This window comes from Hippoglossus hippoglossus, chromosome 10 (genome assembly GCF_009819705.1).
Source record: "Hippoglossus hippoglossus isolate fHipHip1 chromosome 10, fHipHip1.pri, whole genome shotgun sequence".
NCBI classification, from domain to species: Eukaryota; Metazoa; Chordata; class Actinopteri; order Pleuronectiformes; family Pleuronectidae; genus Hippoglossus; species Hippoglossus hippoglossus.
In genome coordinates this window covers 17,929,050-17,951,221 of record NC_047160.1, presented here as the reverse complement: position 1 = coordinate 17,951,221, position 22,172 = coordinate 17,929,050, and the positions used below count along the sequence as shown (strand labels likewise).

Here is a 22,172-nt window from a genome sequence, read left to right as displayed (position 1 = left end):
GGTAACAATGTGACAAGGCCGACTTTCCTGCTTAGATCCCTCAAAACAAACCTTCTTGTTTTTCTTTTCAAAATAAAAATAGATTTACCAACAAAAGTAGGCTATAAGTGCTAATAGGGTTATAGGTGATGAACAAAGGGAAAAACCTGAAAAAGTGGTGAAACAGGACGTCAATGCCTCCATTCACAGGGCATCATCACAAGAGTCCTATGGATTGGTGATTATAAAAATGATTAAATCATATGTTGCAGTCACCAGACCTATGGGACATTTTTTAGGATTTGAAAACACCAAATGAGGGAATATCTTAAGAAAGATTGGCGTTCATTCCTCCAATAGAGTCTGGAGACTTGTAGTATCAATGCTAATAAGCAACGGTGCTGTTCTGGACACTTTATGTTGGTTTTTCCTTTAATTCTACAAGTAGTGTCACACGTGTCTAGGAAAGTAGTAACGTCTTTATCGTAGGTTGTGTGTTTCTGTGTCTGTAAACCCTACTCCACACATGGTTTAACACAGTTTCCATCAACATCATCCATCAACAGTAATGACGTCCTCATCATCAGCTTACGTAAGAGTTATATTCTCCCCTCCTTCCTTTGTAAATTCAGTCACGTCCAACTGGAGCTGCAGCCAAACTGAATAATACATCTGTACGTCTCTAGCCAGACCTCTGCTGGAGATTCCACTTCTTAATCTCTCCCTCTCTCTATCCCTCTCTCTCTCTTTCTCACAAGGATAAGTGCATGTGCTTGAGTCCTTCAGCGGCTACACAGACCACAGCCTTCAACAGGTTAACTGATGTCCAAGTTTAGAAATACTGTACCAAACAGAGCACGCTTCTTTAGAGGCAACACGAGACAGAGCAGTGTTTTGCAGAGGACACATCAGCAGTGAGATAATTCATATCTTACCGAGCTGGAAGTCTGCAAAGAAAAAGCAATTTCTACAATCTTAGCACTCTATTGGGGGTTGGATGATAGATGAGGCATTCAGAGAACCTGAGTACCAGACAGTGCCGGGTATGGTCGCATGCTTGGAGCACATTTTTTGTATTATTATTGTATTCTTTACTTTACTGCAAATCCTACAACAGCTGATAACATAAAAAGAGTGCAGACATATCATCATGCTTCGAGGAAGGAAGGCCGGACTGATGACGGGACGGAGGGATGGAAGGAAGTATAGAGGGAGGGATGGAAGGAAGGAAGGAAGGAAGGAGGGTAGGAGGGAGTGAGGGAAGGAAGGAAGGAAGGAAGGAAGGAAGGAAGGAAGGAAGGAAGGAAGGAAGGACGGACGGACGGACTGACTGAACAAGGCTGTAACTACAAGACTACAGGCAGAAGCAAGGAAGCAGAGGAAACAAGGGGGTGGGGGTTAGCTGACTTGAAGTCTGTAGCATTGTTTAGTCATGATTATGAAACCTTTCAATCTCACGTAGTCTTCAGGAGAGGAAGATAAAAAGAGTTTCACTCTTTTGTTGTGTGAGGTTAGTGGAAGTGGAAGCACATACAGAAATTGCCTTGTCATTGAACTCATTAAGGCGGCAGCTGCCTCCGTCTGCAACCCCTTTTCTTTTTGCACTTTGTTTTGGGCTGTGCTTGCGCCTCAGGGTAGCAATGACCGAGTTAATGGTTTGGGATAGGGAGGGGTGGGCAGGAGCTACAGATGCTATGATCCTCAGTCCAACATATGGCGTGTGCAGACACACGCACACACACGCACACACACACTCATACAAACAGTGGACGACGGCAGAGATGGAGAGGTGCCCTCGTACAGGTTCTCTGTGAGCAAACATGCCCCAAGCATTCAGTCTTATACTTTGCTCAAACACACTCACAAGCAGACCCTCGCACTTGCACCCACACACACACCTTCCTGCACAAACACATGCATGCTCGAAAGGGGAAGAGGCACACCAGATGCTCTCTAAAAAATGGGACAGCAATGAAAGAGATCTTAGTTTGGAGGGGAGGAGAACTATCAGTTCACACAGAATATGAGAGAGGGGGGAAAACAAGACGGGAGTAGGCAGGGTAGACGAGGAGCATCAGCAAATCAAAACAAAGAGGGGGTTCGAACAAACCTTCGGGCTCTGTGCTCTCTTTGTGGATGGCTTGCTTCAGCGGGCAGCAGAAGATTTCGTGACACTTAGCACGAAAGGGGGACCCTTTACTCCTTATATCCGCAGAGTGGATGGAGTCCTGCCGTAACATAATGTACTCCTGGGTACCTGGGGCAGCGTCATCCTGGACTGCGGTGGTGCCATAACAGAATGAACTGGGGTTAGAACGCTCACCACACACAAAAACCAAAAGAAAACAACAACAAAGTGCAAAGAACACAAGGCTTAAACACAGGCAAAAAAAAATACAGCATTCATTAGCTACAGCAATGGCTTTAAATAACAGTAGAGAACAAAGGAGAGAGGAAAGGGGGATAGAAGACAATAAGAAAGATAGAGACAGGCTTAGATCAAGAAAACCAAACTCTCAAAATAACTCAATTTAAAGAGAACCATCAAACAAAAGTGAGGGCTCGGCTAAATATATCCTCGGTCGCTGAAAAAGAAAAGTAACACAAAGTAACGATAAAAGGAAACAGTGTGACGTTCAAAATCAGTGTTATGGCAGGTTTTCAGCAGGCACTGAACCAGGACCCGCTGGAAATGAAGCGACGTATGGTTGGTAGAGAGGGAAATGGTCGCTTAAAATGAGTTCAGGTGATGTGTGATGGTGCCCATCCCCCCACCCCCACCCTGCATCACCTTATGTCTACTGTATGAGCAGGCAAGCAGATGCGAAGGCATGCACAGGCCCCCGGGTCACACTGCGGTGGCCGGGATTTGCTTTCATGAAGTCATGCTTATACTCAAAGTTAGATGAATATGAGCTCCTGCAACGTCCCTCTCTGCATACGCGTCTGCAGAGATTCTGTACTGGGATCCGATGGAAAAGCTCTGTGTTTCTGTCTGTGTGTGTCGGGCCTACTGCATCTGTCCTCTTCTGGGCACAGGCCTTGGCTTCGATCATTGACCTATTTTGTGTTGATGGATTAGCTACAAGCGAATCAGCCCAAATATATTGTATCTTCTTTTCCTAATGGATTTTCAGGGCCAGAGGTCTGCTCTGACACATTTACTACTTTGTGAAAAGGACTTGCAGCCACCACCACACCATACACAACCCCATTTATAACATGTATGAGCAAAAGATATTATTTTCTCATGACCCATGTCCCACACACACACAGAGTTGTGCTTGATGACCTGATATCCACTATTTCCTTTGTGTGAAAATATCAGGATCTTGTGTGAACCTCAGTCTCATCCTGAACGATGAATCACGACTGTATTACAGTGCTGCCTCAGTTTCTACTTCCTGTAAGAATACGCTAAGCTAATAAATACACTCAGACAATATCAGACACAGATTCCCATGTGCCGTATTTTGACTGAGAGTGCAAAGTGTTTCCATCACAACAAAAGATCAAGAAACACACGTCTATCGTTGTGTTTCGAACAAAACCACGAGGGGAAAAAAAACAATTCCACAAATATTAGAGGCACATGGGTTGAATATTTTTTGAAATGGGACAGGCAGAATTAGATGATACTGAACACTGTACACATGCTACATGTGCAGAAAAAAGGTGTACAGTGAAAACTAATACCTAGAATTTGCAGGCAAAGGGATTAAGTCCATTTATGTGATGAAAATGGTTTATGTAGGCATAGTTTTTATATTTGACTCTACTAATCTGAGTGGGTGCGATGTTACAAGCAGCAAACTCCATAAAATGTTCCGCACTCCATTCAGGAACACTACACACTCACTCTTATTGGTGCCAACCAGCTGTAGAGAGCCAAAACCACTTACTGCTGATTATTGGCTGTACAGTAGGTTTACTTTCATTCATAAAGCCCCTTTACACAAATAGTTTCTCATCTCCGTGACCAGTTCTCCGGGACTGTTATTAGTCTTTGCATCCAAATTTCAAACTGAAATTGAGATACTTGTAATTTTTTTTTGCTATTTTGAAATGGTTTGTTCAGAGTTTAGGGGTTTGACAAGGCACCATGTAATATGTAACAATACCTCATTGAAATGTCTAAAACGGGACGTTTCGTTATGGTCGCTTTTTTAATTGTGTCATGTATCAGCTTCACCCGTGGCTTAGCACATCTCTGCTATAACTTCCCGGGCAACCTACATATAACAAAGGAAAAAACAAACTGCTAGCCAATCAGCCAGTGAGCTGTTTGTTTTTTCTTCCACTCTTTGTATTGGTCACTCATGGATCACAATCACTCATTTCAGTTTGCTATGTAACAGGAATTAAACTTAGCTACATCACCTAATCCGTGAACATGATTTGTGTCTGAGTCGCGTCAGTTCGATTTTCATCGGTAACTCCCGTGATTCCACGCAGCTTTACAGCCTCATCAAGCTACGTCTTTGTTATTCTTTTTGAATTAGTGACCTTTAATGGCCGAAGTTATCGAGTTAGCCGAAGTTAAAGGCCTGAATGCAACTGATGATTCTGGAGCAGGTTCCCTTTCCGTCAGGTCAGCCATTGCTTGACACTAGACTCTCTTGTGTTTTTACCCCATAAAACACACACACACACAAACAGGCAGCAGAAAATCCGGGCCCCACACCCAGTGCAATTAATCAACCACATGCCTCTTCCCCTACAGGACTTATCAGTATCTCAGTGCCTCCTTCCAGCTCCTAAATAACCTGCTACGCTAACACCCCCACAGCGGGAGAAGGTTCTGAGAACCCAACTGATACAATCCACTGCAGCATGAAAATATAATTGTGCTTTGGAATGACAGAGAGGTGACCTAAGTCTCCTTCCAGGAGTATGTTTTGCTCCTGAGGCACAGAGGTGCTGTTACCGAACCAGTGGACACAGTGAGATAATCTGCCCTTCACAACTGTTCATGCAACACAGATGAGCAGAGGAGAAACTGTCTCTTTAAACCACTTCTATTCTGAGCAATCAGGAGTCCATCGGCTATCGTCTGATGACGAATTAGCCCCCTGGAGGCCATGGCCAATATTGTAGGGCTTCCGGTGTAGATTGCGGATATCCAGGCAAAGACTCTCTTCCGTTTATCGTACTCCGTTATGAGTCCGCCTAGTTTATTTTATCACACAAGTCGAACGTTTCTCCAAACAGAACACAAACAGTGAATATTTTTGTATGTGTTTTAGGTCACATTTTGACTAATCTCTATTAACATTTATCTACATTTGAATACAGATACATTTAAAAAGCTGATTGTTAAAACATTTCAGTCAATGTGTCTTTTGCTCTCCATTTTGAGCGTTTACCTGCAGGCAACCAAAGCCTTCACAAACGTGATTGGTCAAACGGAGAACAGAAGTTTTCTGGCACCAAATTCTTGTCCCTAACCTACGGTTTCTAGATATTCACATGCAGAATCTATATATCTACATGTAAAAAATATTTTCGAAGTAGTCCACCAAATGGCCCGATGAGTTTCTTTGCCCTCCAAACAAACCAAACAAAGAATGAAGACTTTGTCTCATCTGCACCAGACATGCGTTCCTGAGACACCTCCACTAGTTAGACGGAAAAGGATTGAACTCTATTTTGCTCACCGACCCAAATATGAATGCACTCTTGAGTTGCTTACTGTCATCCTCACCATCCTGTCTGATACTTAGTATTCTTCAGTGAACCCATTGCTTAGGTGGGAAATGCAGGTGTGGAAGATGGAGAGAATCGACTTTTGAGAACTTCAATAACTGCCTGATTCCACTCGCCATTTATTAACGAGCCCGCTAACCGCCGCCTCATCAGAGGTAATAAAACTGAATGACAGTAGGACTGGGAGGACGAGCAGGGGAGGGGTGGGCACCATCTTTTACACCCTGTCTCCTTCATCCTTGCCCCAGCCTTGATGTAGAACGTATATCGGGATTGAAGGATTCGTGATGGATGGCACGACAGGGCGTGGGACCTCACTCTCTATCAGAGCAGCAGCCACTCAGAGTGAGCTGTCAGCCAGGTCCATGATAGGCAGTGATCTACAGGCACCAGTGTTGCCACACTGGACCTTCAGAACACTGCAATGGATGTCCTTGCCCCTGTGACAGGAATAAATCTCACAGTAAGGAGAAATGGGTATAAATAGGTGGATGGGGGGTGTGCGAGATGTATCTTGCTTCGGTTAGTTGCTCATCTATTTAAAGCCTCTTATGAATGACCGGGCATGTTCAGGTTTAAAGGCAACAGTATGGAAGATGTGCTATCTGCGTGGGCAGTATTTACTTGGAGCATAAAGCAGTGATATGCAATGACTATGCTGTGCGTCTGTTCATGTGTGGATACATCTGTTGGTTGGATGAGCAGGCTTGATGTGTCAAGGCGTCATCAGTGACACCCGGGCTCACAAACGCCAGGTTCAAGGACGCGTGTAATCAACTGAAGCACTGCGGGGTCTGGAGAAATGAACCACACTTCCATTTATGAGGTGCAATCTGCACAATTTACTCAAGTCATGGCAGATATATCCATCAAGGAAGTGGAACGCTTTCATCACGACTTGACAAATGGCATACTCACTAAATTAGAATCAGAATTAAGCACAGACACAGGTCTGTAGCCTAAGGTTTGTGTTTTCAAAAATAACTTGGCCTCGATGTGGTTTTGCAAGGAGCAGAATCTAGCACATTGTCTTGGTTCAGCATGGCTCCATCTCAAGAAAGAATAGCTTTTTTCTGGTTGTAAGTCACCTTGCAGGTAACAGAGAAAGTGAGCTTGAGGTTTTCCTTGACACGCAGAATGAGCTCACATTTTTATCCACGCTCTTACATCTCTCTGAGCTCATTGTTTATCTCTCCCTCTCCTTCTTTGTCTCTTTCTCCCGCTTGTTGTGTTGCCGTTTTTTGTTATAAACAGAAACCTATAGTGTGACCTGGGGACTAATGTTGTGGCCTTTTGTAAGCAGAGAGATGTTAATTAAAATAAATGTGAAATTTATCGGGCTATGGTATACCTCCATTGTTATTTTTAATAATTGCTATTAGCTTTATGGCACTGTAAAACACAGCGCCCTATAGGTTTAGCATTATGTAAAATACCAAGCTTGTGCATGCTCTGTTACTAATGTATTAAACATATTTGTAGAGTCTTAGTGTCATTAGCATAAAGAAAGTATGATGCATAAAAGATGTATATTTTCATCAATGCTGGCAATAAATCAAATGCAGCAGAATAATGTCATCATGGCTCCAGTCGAGCTCTGTGCACCAAAGCAATTCATTTACGCTGACATGCAGTATGTAAAGAAGCTACGGATCTGCCTCAGAGGGCAGTCAAGCATCTTATCTTATTCACAGCATTCAACAACACTAAGTACACCCCCTGGTCAGTATCACTGAAATGTTAAGTAATTACAAACTGTCTCCATTTATTTACCCTTTTTTTTTTTCAAAGCCCAAGAAGAAAGATAGGCTTTAATTTGAAAAACAGAAATGTTTGATTATTGAAGCTATAATGAAATGACTATAATGAAGAACCAGAAGAAAGGTCAACACACCTTCATTTGTGAGATTTCAGTCTTTGATTTCTGCAGTATTTTGTACATGTCCTAATATTTAATGATATATATTTTAATCTGGACATGCTCCATCAGTCTAAGCTTCTCTACCCTCTGATTTAAAATATTGCTCAGGTTTTTATTGAATTCAAGTTGGGTTACATACAATTTTTTTCTTCTTTAAAAGCGTTTGTGTGATTTATCTTTTGTCCTTGTGTTTGGAATCAGCGTCATGTTGGTAAATTCCTCTCCTGCCAACCTTATTGGCATTTTCTTACAGTATTTACATCATTTCCCTTACATCATTGGCACACACACTCCCTGTATCAGCAGATTCCCACCTCCCATGTTTCCTAGTCAGCACAATGTTGTGGTCCTGGCCCGGTCAATGCCAAACATGCTGGACCCTCATCTGACCGAGGACCGTGCTGCCAATATTCATCTCCTTTTCGTGTTCTTTGGCAAAGTTTATTCTCGCAGTTTTGTGAGCAACGGATTTTTCTTCTTTTTACACCATCTGTAGAGGTTGACTTCATGCTGGATCCTTTGCACTGTGAGCTGTGAGCCACCAGCGTCCACAGATGGTCCTTGTTGAAAGTCAGAGGCACTCGTCTGTTTTAATGCAGGGTTAGGAACTTATGTGTGGAGTCATTTCTTTGACAAGCACTTCACCCTCTATTTTTTAAGACATGTTTTATTCCTATACCTCTTTTGGCTCATGTTCAATAATGTGCCCTCTTCTTCTTTTTATGAATTCTCACTTTGTCTCATTCAAGCAGTTCCTGACTGTGTGGGGTCCATTTTACATTAGAAATACAAGCTTGTTCAGGAAATGATCCTCGTGTGTAAATCACATGTTGCAGTGGCACACAGGTGTAGTCACTTGTGTTGCATTGAGGTTGTACTTTGGGGCCCACACTTTCATTGTAGTCCATCTTATCTGTTTTCAACTATCTGAGGTTCTATATTTCAACTTAAAGATGTGGGCTGTGCAATATGACGATATTTATCATGTGACGATCGAAAAACCATTATTGCTTCGCATTATGCTCTATTTTTTATTTTCTTGTGGCACAAATCACTTTTTTTATGGCAATATTTTGCGGTTGATGATCTTGTTCTGTGTGTTTGTGTGCGCGCGCGTGTGTGTGTGTGTGTGTGTGTGTGTGTGTGTGTGTGTGTGTGTGTGTGTGTGTGTGTTGCGTTCGCTTGCAGTGGAAGGAAATGAGCAGGTGGAGGGGAGCACGAGTAATGCTGCTGCCTGCCAATACAACACGTCTACAGAGATGAATGTGATGAAACTGTTGTTGAGGGCCCAGTGATCGACACATATAGCGCTCACATGAAAACGTATTGATCCAGCATCAAAGAGTGGCCTTGCAGAGAGCTCATTTTGCCTCATTCTGACAGCTTCCTTAGCCTCAGGGTTAACGGTCCTCACACTCCCACGTGATGAGATATATGTGATATTCTATCTGTTTACGAGCTTGTTTGTGTGTATATGTGGTGGCTGGGGGCTGAGGGCTGTGGTATAACTATATAATATCACTCTTAACTTTAAACACAGAAGAGAGGCTCTTCTCTGCCAAAAGGCAAACTTTATGAATTGGTTTCCAGTTCGTTCTGTGTTTTCAGGAAGTAGTTAGGCTAGAGGGCCACTCAGATATGAAACTGTGAGATGGGGTCAAAAACATTGAATGGGCACACACAGTCTATTAAACACTCAAAAGAAATGGTTAGGATCTTCAACAGGCTAAAGCCTCTTTCTTGAAACTTGTTTCTGACCTGGGCTTTGTGACGATATGATTACATGGACAGCAGTATTCTGACTTGACCTTATTCTGAATAAGACAATATTATATTGAATAAAATACTCCATTTAAATTTCTTTTTACATGTTACAGAGTATAGTCTGAGCATCAACATTATGTCCTACCACTTGTTTACAGTTAAACCTCGGGCAGCTGTCATCAAGCAGTTTAAACTGACGTATGTCGATGTCGCAAAATGTTCTGAAAACTCCAATAGGAAGTTATAATGTCATGAACACGTCTTCACAATGGGACTAAGGTCAGAATACTCTGATAAGTGCTTAATCCGCGTATGACCTCATTTGGGTCAAGCGAATCCGAAAATGCGAACCCTTCATGGCAGCTGCTTATTCAAGACTGTTGTCTTAATCAGGTTGATATTAGAATATTCGTGTCCACATAAACAAGTCTATTGAGAAGTCTGTGTTTGACATTGTAGTGTCAAACACAGACTTCTCAATAGACTTGTTTATGATCTAATCCCCTCCTGAGTTCTGTCTCGGCTTTATGTTTTTTTTTTCTCGACAGTTCTCTCTGATGCGGCTGTGTTAGAAACTAAGCCTATTAATAAAGACTAATTATAGATTATTTATAAAATAAGAATCCTTTCTTCACATTTCCACCTGAAAACTATTTTTGTACCCAGTCGTTTCATTGTGGAGATTTGAAACCCTGGAATGCATCAGTCATCTTGAAAATAAGCCAGACTGAGAAAATCAATATTATTACAGAAATACTGTTTGGGTGTGAACTCATTCACTGGCTCTCTCTGTCTGTTTTATGTTGCTTTAAAATACAACTTTACATCTTGATGGCCGAGTGAAAGAAGATATAACTCAACGACACACAGAAACATGCTGATACAAACTCATTTACATAAAAACAATTAAAACGCACAACATTATTGTGGCGTTCACTGAGACGCAACTCGGTAAAATATTAAATTATCAAAGCAGAGCTTCCACGTATGGCTTTAGTCTGAGCATTAAATGTTGTGTATTGACATTGTGTTATAATTCTCTGTATTGTAGCCCTGTATGCCCCGATGATAAACCGCATGCAAAAGAGTATGTTGGCTTGTCATGCACACGACGTCCATCCTTATCATGGATTCGAATATTTCATGGCTATCGTGTCAACAGACAGGGATCAAACACAAACTCCTGCTAAGGCGGATTAATGCTAAGGATCCCTTCCACGGCAATTAACAGCTGATGAGAGCAAATAGGATTGCGAAGCATATACCACAGCCTGCCGATCAGTAGGCCTCTGAGATCTGAAAGACTGAAACACAGTGGGAAGAGGTTCAAGTGTAATAGGATCAACACAGCCTGAGCAGTAAGTGATGCCGAGTAGCTTATGATACATGTCATATCCCATTCAAAGGCACATATGATTCCTACGTGTTCTATTCACGTCGATTCTGTGCTTGCTGTCAGCTGTCAAACGTCACCTGTACATGTCACTGTGGTTCGACACCTACTGAACGTGTCCTTTATGTGCAAAGATTACTTGTCTAACACTAACACAGTGAGAGCTGATATAAAAATCATGTTATAATGTGTAATTTGCTGGAAATGGCTGTTGATGGTGTTGCCATCATTATGCATTGTTCCTCCTGGAATTAACTTTAAGAAACGTAAACTTTACAGATGATGAAGTCGCCACAATCCCTCAAGAAAACTGACATTTAAATGGCACATTCTGTTTTTTTTTAAAGGTGAAATAACACACTCGGCTCCAAGCGGCACATTTGTTGCTTCATGCTGAAAAAACTCATATGCCACGTTACATAGATTTTAATTAAAATCTTAGCCATGACATATAAATACAAATTAACTTTGAGATAGTTGACTAGAAATATTTATCTGGCTTTATAAAAGCATATTGGACAACATGGGGAGAGCAAAGTAATTTATCCATTAAATTTCCCCATAGCTACAGCACTGTAGTAATGTATAAACCACTTTAAAGTTTGCTAAAGTCACAAACGTGTGTCCTCCAGTGGCCCAGGGGAAGGAGGGGCCTCAAGTGCTCAACAGAAAACGCTCCGTGCCAACAGAGCGCTGTCGTGGTGAGTTGCATAACAGGTTGTTGATCTCAGTGTGAGACCTGCAGCTCAGAGCAAAGAGAGACGCAGAGACTGAATCCCAGCATATAAATCAGGGACCAATCTGCTGACACACAACAAGCTGTGGACCGGCATCAGATTCAACGTTAAAGTCCACAAACTGAATCCTACGTTAAATCTGAACTCTGCTTTTGTTGGAACGAATGACATTATACTGTAAGATAGGAGCATGAGAATATGATGTGAGCGGCAGCAGTGACCTTCCCTGACCTTCTGTCCTGTCACAACCCACAGTGCACTTACTGATGTCTCGGTGAGAGGCTGACTAAGTGACATTCCTCTCCCATCCATCGCCCACAAGTTAATGTGGTGTGGACAGGTTGTCTGCTCGCTAACACCTCAGCTCTGCCAGTCAACAAAAACTTAACTGATCCTTACTTGTTTTCTCCCTTTCTATATTTCGTCCAGATTTCAGTCTGATTTGACAATTTGACTAAAACTTCGGCACAAGAGTGATTTAAAAAAAACTAGGAATGACTCAGAGAGCAAATACCTCCGCAGAGGCCTCTGCCAACCGGATCGCATCCCTCCCAGATGGACATCAAAACCACACACCCCTGCAGGTTATTAATGCACATTTACAGCCCTTCCTGTTCATCATAGGGGGGAGTGTAACAGAGGGAGAGGGGGAGGAGGAGAAGGCATGTGTACAGTTTTATAGAACAGGACTCATAGGTGGAGCAGAGAACAGGGAGGGTGACCTTAAAACGGCTTTAGTGCGAGTCTCAGCCCTGCAGAGATTTCACTGACTGTTTGTCTTAAAATCTCTCGTTAATGAACAATCAATATTTTACAGAGAAACAACAGGAAGGAGGAAACTGAGAGATTCAAGGAGGATAATGAAAACAACCACGTTTCTACCTGCCTGTTTCCTCACAGATTCTTTTAGAATTTCTTTAAGTTCAAATGATATTAAGATGCATACTTCTAACTGATTGTGGTTAAAATATTAAAACAATAATGTTGTTGAATTTGTGAATATTTCATTTAAAAAACTGGGATCTTAAGTTATTGTAGTTCCTGTGCACTTTTATTCAGGGTTATAATTCTAGTGCATATTTTTCTAGAAATCCTGGTTCAACTATACACATATTCTAGTATATTAGTATATTAGTGTCTAGTATATTCATATTCTAGCCTATTTTTAATATCCATTCCTTTGTGTGTGTCTGAATTTCTTCCTGTTTGCGCGTGTAAAGATGTTTTCTATTATTTTTTTATGGCTTATTGACTGGGAGATTATAATTTATCTTTGGTGGCAGATGAAGACGAACTCCAGGGAACAATAAAACCCTTTGATGAACCAACTAATAATCACCAATAAAACACTTCAATAAACTCTCCACACTGGCTATAGAGAAAATTGGCAAGCAATGGACCACTGCAGAATTCAAATAATAGTATAATAGTAATTTTACATGAGGCATCACATTAATGACTTCATCTAAAGGAATGAAATAAAATCAGGTAAACACTGTGAGGCCATGGGAACAGAGACGCTCTGCCGCAGTAAAGGATCAGAAAAAGAGCAAGAGGATCAAACAATAGCCCTGCATGACGTTACTTCAGAAAATAATTGTCTAAAAAAATATACACTCTCAGACAAAAGGATTAGGCCAGTATTATGGCTAACCCTACTGCTATATTACCAAATCATGAACACACTTTCAATTCCAATTGACCCAAGAGTACCAACTAGCTTGGCCTTGATGCAAGATTACATAAAGGATTCAAATCCAGGCATTCAGAGGAAGGAGATTTAGGAACAGCTAACGCCAACGCTATCTGAATCATCAAATATACGGGATTAGTGTTTGATGGCTCAGTTTCGTGATGATGCATTTTTAAGAGGGACAAATCCACGCGCGCACGCACACGCACACAGTTGGGATCCAGGCATTCATTTCGCTTTGTCCAATCCACAGTAAAATGGCTGTTAGAGGAAAGAAAAGAGAGACAGAAAATAAAGGAGAGCTGTTTTCTAGTCTCTTCTCTGAGATGACAGATTCTGAACCTAAGCGACAGAAGAGTTCATTCATTAACTTATTAATCGTGTGCTCTTTGCATGTGCTTTGTAATTCAATGCTTTTCACAAATTCTAATTAAATCTCACGACTCACACAAGCTCGTCTTTTGCCGCTAATCCTTCTTTCCTTCACTGTAACATGGAAGAATTGAAGTTAACATCTATTGAACTTCTCTCAGTCCTGGGAGAGGGATCCCTCACATGTGGCTCTCTCTGAGGTTTATAGGTTTTTGTGTTTTTTTGTTGTTGTTTTTCCTGACTTTTGTTGAGGGACAGAGGATGTTGCACATTGTTAAGCCCTATGAGACAAATTGTGATTTTTGGGATATAAAACTAAAATTTAATTGAACGATATTCTGCAGTTGTTAAAAAAACACAGGTTAAATGTGTGGAGAATTCACTTCCTGTGTCACAGAACAAAACAAACTACAACAGATGCATCGTCATTGTCACTTCTAAAAGAAAACTTTTGAGTTGTTCTCTCGCAGCTGTTCCACACCCTGAACATTTCCTACCTCAGTAGCCAAGTCATCCCAGCTGTTAACCTATCATGTGCCTGACACGCACTGCCCCAAACACACACACACACACACACACACACACACACACACACACACACACACACACACACACACACACACACACACACAAACCGGAATGGTCATAAAGGGGGGTTAACAGGGACAATGAAGGGTGGTGCTGGCATACGCCTGAATAGTTGTGGTGTCCTCAGAGACAGCGATGCAGACTACAGGTCATGTCAGTCAACATGACGATGCACGGCTTCACAAAAAAATCTCACTCTCATCTGTCAGTTCGCACACTACTGTAGCAGGATCACAACAGAGGCTTCGTCGTGGCTTCTTCAGGATCAACTATGTTCCATGTCAGTAAAAACAATCAGATTTTCTGTCACACTCCAATGTTTTTTTGAATATTCTAGTACCACGCAGGAGCTGTCCATATAGGCGACTCTCTCATTTTGCCATCCTGTCCATTGTGTCCACGACCTGTCTGCATGTCCCATGAAAACAACAGGCTGTCCTGTTGGATCTGTCACTTTGAAGAGACCAAACCGGAGCGTGGGCATGTAACACTCATGTCACAGCACGACAGCAATGACCATAATATCCAATCTGCTGTTGGCAGCGAGGTCATGATCGCTGGTCATTCGTTCCATGTTTCTCAGAACAGACTCGCAACATTGCATGTGTGTGATTGTGCATGTGTGTGCTTGTGTGTTTCTATGTGTGTGTCTAATGTAACAAATATCACAGTGCATATTGAAGTGTGTGTAGGCAGAATTGTCCAGGGAAGTCCATCTGCCCAATGGGCCTCAAGGCGGCAGGACACTGTGCGTGCACAGTGTTTGCCTCAGTGTGTGTTCCTGTGTGTGTGTATAAAGTGCATGCAACGATTTCAGATTTTATTGGGTCAGGATTTGCACAAGCTTGTAAATCATTATAAACAATGAACAATGACATTTCAATAGCTTAAATGTTAAATGTCAGTGGTTGTAGTGGAGTGAAAGCCCCTGCAGGCCAAGAGAAGTGACCAACGACATGCAGCTTCATATTGATTATAGTATTTTGCAGACATGAGCTTGCACATTCTTTGGGTAACTTGTGTGTATTTGTGAACTAACCCAACTTAACCCCTGCAAAGTGTCGACTGCCCTGGTCTTATCTAAAGTGGCACTGTCTCAGACGTAATGCTAATTCACTAAAGCAAAGGCTGTCCACACACGTGCACACACAAGCCTGTATGCCACCAACTTCAGGGCACGTCTGACGTTTGGACCACAGAACAGTGTGATAAATAAAGTGTGATAAATAAAGTGTGATAAATATGGAATGGCTACAAGGAGCTGCAATTCTAAGTTGAGTGCAGTTCTGGTTCTGACTCTGTCCCAGGTTGTTATATTGTGCATGTCTGTGTTTCCTTTTGTGTGCGTGTGTGTGTGTGTGTGTGTGTGTGTGTGTGTGTGTGGGGGGGGGGGGGGGTGGTGGTAGTGTGTGTGTGAGGGGGTAGGCTGGGCATTAGTTGATGTTACCAGCGTTTTACGACTACACAGAACCCATTACACAGTTGAGGAGTACATGGAGGGAGAGAGGTGGGGGGGATGTAGGATTTAGCTCCAGGACATGAATTATGAAGTCAGGCCATCCAGACATGTAGCTGTGTATCTTTTATAAATGCCTTACAGAGGCACTGCAAGTTTAGCTAAAGTTTCCTCCCACCGCCACTGAGTGGTACACACCGAGGGAGAGTGAATAGGGGGGTGGGGGGGGGGTATCTCAGCAGCAGAAGCTTCTGGCACCACCCGTGATAAAAACTGACAAAAAAAAAAAAAAAAGAGTTCATACCATCCTTCTTACGCAGGCACTCCACTCGACAGATTTTAAAAAACGATACACGGAGCAGAGTCATCCCCGCCCCCCACCCCCTCTGATCCTGAGTGAGGGTTTTACAAGATGCACACTGGGTCATGGCCATAAATAGGGCAAGGGGCACCATTTCTGCGAATTTGGGATGAATGAGAAAAAACACAAGTGCTGCAAATGGCCACTCATTTACAAAAACATGTTCAGCCATTATAGCAGTAAACCTTTTAGTTTTTAAGGAGGATTCACATATGAGCGCTCCACAGAGGACTAGGTGTCAGGTGTGTATGCGTGCAGGGTTGCGTGTGTGTGTGTGTGTGTGTGTTGTCATCTATAACTCCAGGTGTATCGGCATGAAGAAAAGAGCAAGAGAGAAGACGAGAGAAAAAGTGCGCATGTGTGTCCAACGCTCCCGGCTAGGTTTACTATCTGGTGTTTACAGAGCGCCTGATCAGAGGGATTACAATTACACAGGAACTGCTTAAGACAGCTGCTTTACTCAGCATTATCAACCACCCACACTTGCCGTTTGCTGACGACCGACAACACACACACACACACACACAACAAGTGGTAAATGGAAATCTACACCCTTGCTATAATTTACGAGCACTTGCTCCGCCAACAGGTGACTAACCAGGGTGCTGGTGGTTTTATTGTCAATATTTCCCCAGAGATTACTGGCATCCAGGCTTTTCTGGCAGGCGTCCTAAAAACGCCTTATATTCCAGTCTGATGTGTCAGAAGAACAGTTCACACAGGGATGTGTTTGAGCAACCGCTTTGCAAACTTTAGACACCGATGTATTCTCAATGACAAAACTCATCAACTGGTATCTGAGGTTGAATTTCCTGTATACTTGACTAAAACTTTAAAGATTTACGGGACTTCGTGTGTAGATGACATAGGGTTTGATTTATAGTTCAGCATATGCCGTGCAATCGCTGCATTTATGTTCTTTCATTCACAGGGAGAGACAATCACTTGAGCATCTGCTTTGCAGTGGTAATGGCTTTGCCAAAGAAAGCAGCAAAACTTCCCAGAAGGTGTTTTCACAAACTACCTTTACTGGGAAACTCAGGAGCTTGTAAAGAGAAACCCGCTCAAGCTGCTCTACCACAGATCTTGTGTGGTCTTTATGCAGAATCATCCCATCTAGCTCTAAAATGCATGTCAGCTACATTGTAGATGTATACTTCAGGCTTCATAGCTTTTCCCTAATCCCTTTTCTCTATAAATCTATATATGCATCTAAAGTAGGTTAAAACATGCTAAAATATGTATTCTTTCTTTGGTAGCATCCGCAAAAGTTAATTTCAGTTACTATTCTGATGCCAAATGCACCAATTCAGTCTAAAATCATATGACGCATGTACTTATTCTACGTAAGACATGACAGTTTTCAGTTTCAACAGACTTGAGTCAGCTCCAGGACTGTCAAGTAAATCAAGTGCACCAATTTTTGGACTTGAACCAAAGTCCTAAACCACTGGAGAAAAGCTGGCGATATAATTTGGCACAAAACTACATCAAGTTGTTCTGACACGACAGAAGGTTGATCCTTCACACCTGGACTCAGACAGCAGTTAAAAAGCCGTAATATTACTGATATCATGTGATCGTGAATGGCAGCTATGGGGAGGGGGCAGTGTGAGGAGTGGGAAAGTACCAGTTGCTGATGATCCTCGTGTGAAAATGGTTCTGTAACTGAAAACCGCTCGTTACGCCGCCGGAGTTTTCCAGAACAGTCTCTACTGCGAGGCCTGGGGGGGAGCAGCTGGAGAGGCAGACTGACATCCTCTGTCTCTGGTTGAGTCCAGCCTAAAAGTCTTTTTTTAAATATTGATTTTATTCAGTTATTCGCTCATTTATTGTTGAATGGGCTGCTGAACTGAATCCAGCACTTGCGTCTTCCTCCACCTGCACAGAGAGATTATTGTGTTCTTCCCTCCGTTAACGGTCTCACAGCTGTTTGGGTGTTTGTTTGTGTTTGAACAGCCACCTCTGATGAGCACGAGCCAAGGCCGCACAACACTCAACTGCTTCACCGTGTTGCAGATAATAACCATGACAACATCCACGGCTTTACAGGGAAAACAGGGGAGAGAGGCTGGTTTACGAATACCACAATGTGACAGAAATCTATCAGATGAGGCAGTTAATCTCCTGGGATGCTGGCGATTAGTTTTTTTTCGATATTTGTTTAATGAGGAACAGTTGTAACAATAACGCCTTTATTGCTTCATCAGAGTTATCAGTTGTGATGCCTGCGCCGTTGAGTCGAGGAGAGTGGGCTTCACCTGCCGTTTAGTGTCCCACTTGATTCTCGTCAGAATGCAGCCACCCATTATTCAACCAGCAGAGATAAATAAGTGTGCATGTGCATATTTATGCCCTGTCAGCGCTGGATAGTGGTGCATATTCTCGTCTATGCTGCTGCTAACTTGAATTTTGCACAGTCTGAGGAAAACAAATCCTAGACGTCGCTTCGGCGAAAAGCCCCTGAAATAAAAAGGCGTGTTTTTCGACTGCTCTCCTGCAGCAGGAGTCCTTGTCAACTACACTATGGTATGTTAAATATTTGATGGCCACGTATGTGCAGCAAAGAGCTATTTGCAGCAAGCAATGCTGGCTTTGATTCAATCACTGGCAAGTGCATTTGTGCTGAGGCGTATGTGCAACAGATAAGAGAATATTAGTGTGTTGTTTTTAGAATAAAGAAAAAGTCTGGCTTTTTCAGTGCTCTAAAAGCAATGCACTTTTATTTAAACTGAAGAAACTGATGTAATGCACCTGTGCAGCCAATGAATGTGCGTCTGTGTATCAGTGCTCCTCAGTTTTGTCAATTTGTAGATGTCCTGCCCTTTTGTTTTAACACAAAGACGAGCAGCACACTGGAAGCAAAGGACACATTACTGCACTAGAAAATGGCATCGACGAGAGAGATTCTTGATACAGCATCCATTTCTTCATGTTATTACCGTTGTATTGCTAGAGGGCCAGATGTCCCATTCAGCTGAGATGAAGAGATACTAAGAATAAACCCAATATCCTCCGTGCCTCATAACATTACAGCATGCAAATCTATCAGGAGTGCAGCATTAGAAATCATGCGGCATGACTCACATCACATGGTGATCAATAGCAATGTTTCTCGTCTTGAACCGGAGCCAGAATCTGACCTCTGCATGACACCAGAACATTATGACGATAAGTCAATATCCGCTCTCGGTCAATTAGTCTCAATGGCAATTTGAATTTGAATTATGGATTATGCTGTTTGATGCGTATGAAAGTTCATCTTAACCTCAATATACAAAGTAAATGACGTAGTGTACATCCAAGTGATTTTCTATACTAAGAGAAATTTGAACTTCATCTTCTGTGTTGTAGTTGCATTTTGATAACTATAAAAAAAAGTGGCAGTGGCAAAAGGACAGAAGGATTTGTGATTTGTAATTTGGTGTTGTACCATGTTTCTATTAGTGTTGCAACCATACTAACTACAATTTCCAATAATCTCTTTAGTGTTTAAAGCCTAAATGTTAAATATTTGGGTTTTCAAATGTCAGAACAAGTGCTATTTTTGGTCTTATATCATAAATTAAAGTGTTGCCCACACTAAAAAACCTTTAACTTTTTGCTTGTTCCAAAGACCAAAGAATTAATCAAATAATCTAGAAAAACTCAGATTAATCAATAATAAAAATAATCAGTATTTCAAGTGCTTATTTCCAAAGGTAAGAGGATTCACAAGAAACAGGTATTTAAAAATGGTTGTATAATTGAACCAAGAGATGCTGAGATATCCTTACTTTTAGTCCCCGTTGCAAGTCAAGCTCCCAAAACTCTGTCTCTTACTATTCCCATCATGCAGCTGGACACTGTCTGTCTCCTTGATATCCGCTTCTGTCCACCCCCACACCTCCAGTGTGTAAAAGCCTTTCTGTGTGAGTATAGCCTGAGTCACGCTCTTCGTTACAGACCTGTGTAAAATCAGTGGCGTGGCCCTTTATCTAATGTCTTGGTCACAGCCCACCAGTGTTCCAAATAAGATTTTTGATTGTACAACTAATGATGGAGTTTGTGTCCCACTTTCACATCACAGGTGTGTGTTTGTGTGTGTGTGTGTGTGTGTGTGTGTGTGTGTGTGTGTGTGTGTGTGTGTGTGTGTGTGTGTGTGTGTGTGTGTGTGTGTGTGTGTGTGTGTGCAATCTGGGCTCATGGATCCATTTAAGTGTTTGAGCTGGAGGAGGTTGTGTTTCTGCTGCTTTACACCACGGCCCTTTTTAATATCACAGCTGTAGAAATTAGAAAAAGATGAACATGCTACCACAGGCAACATGAAGAAGCTCACAAATGTATAACATCATCGCAGACTTTAAAACTGCTGTTCTCTCCACACTCGATCAGGTTTAAATCTAATGCAGGCTGGATTAGCCTTTGTCCTTCACATGACCCAAGCACAAACACTCCATCATGGCTCGAAGCCATAATATCCAGAGGGAGCGTAGTAAAGCACATAAAGCACCTCTGGTCCGGTGCAATTCCCTTAACTGAACTTTTCCAGCGTAACTTTGATTAGCAGGGTATGTCAAAAAGCCATCGGGGTCAAGTTCGCATTCCACACAATGGGCTTTTTTGTTTGCTTCACATTCTGTTCGGTTTGCACTGTCAATCACTGTGGTTTTCACTCAGAAAGTGAAAAAATAAGGTAAAATGGAGATGAAAAAAGATTACTATTGTGTGAAAAAACAGGGTGGGCTTAACAGCAAGGTTTAATAATGTAGCTTAGCAAAACTAATCAACAAAGCGAGCAGCCGCGGTTTTCCAATGACCTTTGCTGTTACTGGCCGGGCAGTTTGTCCACAGGGGACTGTGGGTAAAGAAGCAGAGATGAAGGGAGGTGTCTTTCAGGATTGCATCGTTCTATGAAGGACAAAGCAGACGCGTATACACAAAGACAAGGAGACCTATAGGAGTGAAGACACATACAGAGAGATAAAAAAAAGACAGCAGATCGCTGGCTTGTAGAAAAAAGCTTTTCGCAATTTCGCAGTCCAATACCAAATTCAGATTTTGTTTTTATTTTAAATATTTCTTCAAAACAAATATTATTTGGCAGTAAAGACGACTATATTTAGCCAAGTGACGCTATTTAACACCAATGACCTAATTCCTTTTTGTTGTAGAACCCACTTTTTTCAATCACCCCACCTGTCACTCCCCGGCACCTCAGGGGTCACCTTCAAAAGAAAAGCACCACAGCCAGAGGATGAGGCAAATACTCCAGGGGCAAAGAGCAGCACATCACTCCGTCCGTCATCTTTCATCTCATCCGCAGCGTGCCCTCCGACCCGTTCTGTGCTCTGCCCCCTGACCGTTGCCATAAACAGCAGTAATGACACCACGTTGGGGTGAAACTGGGAACATGGCACTCCAAGGCTGAGCGCACGATGATGACAGCTTAGCGACCGTCAATGCCTTAAATAAATCTGGTCCTTCAACACAAAAACTGACCCAGAGCTTGGGTTTGATGACTAAAGCGGATGGTGCACTTTATCGTTTGGCACCAAGAGTGCAACAAGGTGGTGTTTAGTTTTTCTTACTCCCCCTGCACAGCCTCTTTGCCCCATGTTAAGTCCCACGGTTAGAGCACGGTGAGGTGTCGACTGCCAAGTATTTCTTCTGATACATATGGACAGTCATTAGATTCCTTTATGGGTTCCAGCTGAGAACACTGCCAATTGTGTTTAAGAGGGCATCTGGCCAAGCTAGAAATTACTCTGCTGTGAATTAAACCTCTGCCAGAGGTGAGAGGTTTCTCCGCTGAGCCCCTGACGCCTTTTACAATATGACTGTAGGATTTTTCTTTCATTTTTTAAAAACTATATTTCATTTAAGGTAGGAGAAAATGTTTTTGAGATTATGTACAAACAGCTTCCTCAAGTTTCTCAGCGATCAACACCAGTGAGTCGAGACCCCGAGATTATGTTTCAAATGTCACAGAATTGAAAAAACGTCTTCACTGAACGAAATTAACACCAGTTTATTCTAAATTAAAATGTCAGAGGTTTAGTGTTCACTAAATTATGAGGGGAAAATGTCTCATATGCTCATTCAAGGCTTTTTCTCAAGAAAAACTGAGAGTGTCAGCTAATATCTTCTCTAATCAACCCAAACATGTCTTCTTTGAAATTATCTGGAGAATTATTTCCTCCCTCTCCCTTTTCCATGAGTG

The 22,172-nt window shown here is 42.2% G+C and overlaps 1 protein-coding gene across 3 annotated transcripts in view; it reads right to left on the bottom strand.

Moving 5' to 3' along the window:
- The window catches only part of fgf13a (fibroblast growth factor 13a), a 92,510-nt gene that overhangs the window by 46,541 nt on the left and 23,797 nt on the right, over positions 1 to 22,172 (bottom strand). For 2 of the 3 annotated variants that reach the window (XM_034597800.1, XM_034597798.1), the window contains exon 3: positions 2,090 to 2,257. The exons of the other annotated variant lie outside the window; for it this stretch is intronic. In XM_034597800.1, the coding sequence (XP_034453691.1) occupies positions 2,090 to 2,257 (168 nt within the window). The remainder of the gene's footprint in view (positions 1 to 2,089; positions 2,258 to 22,172) is intronic. 3 annotated transcript variants of the gene reach the window in all.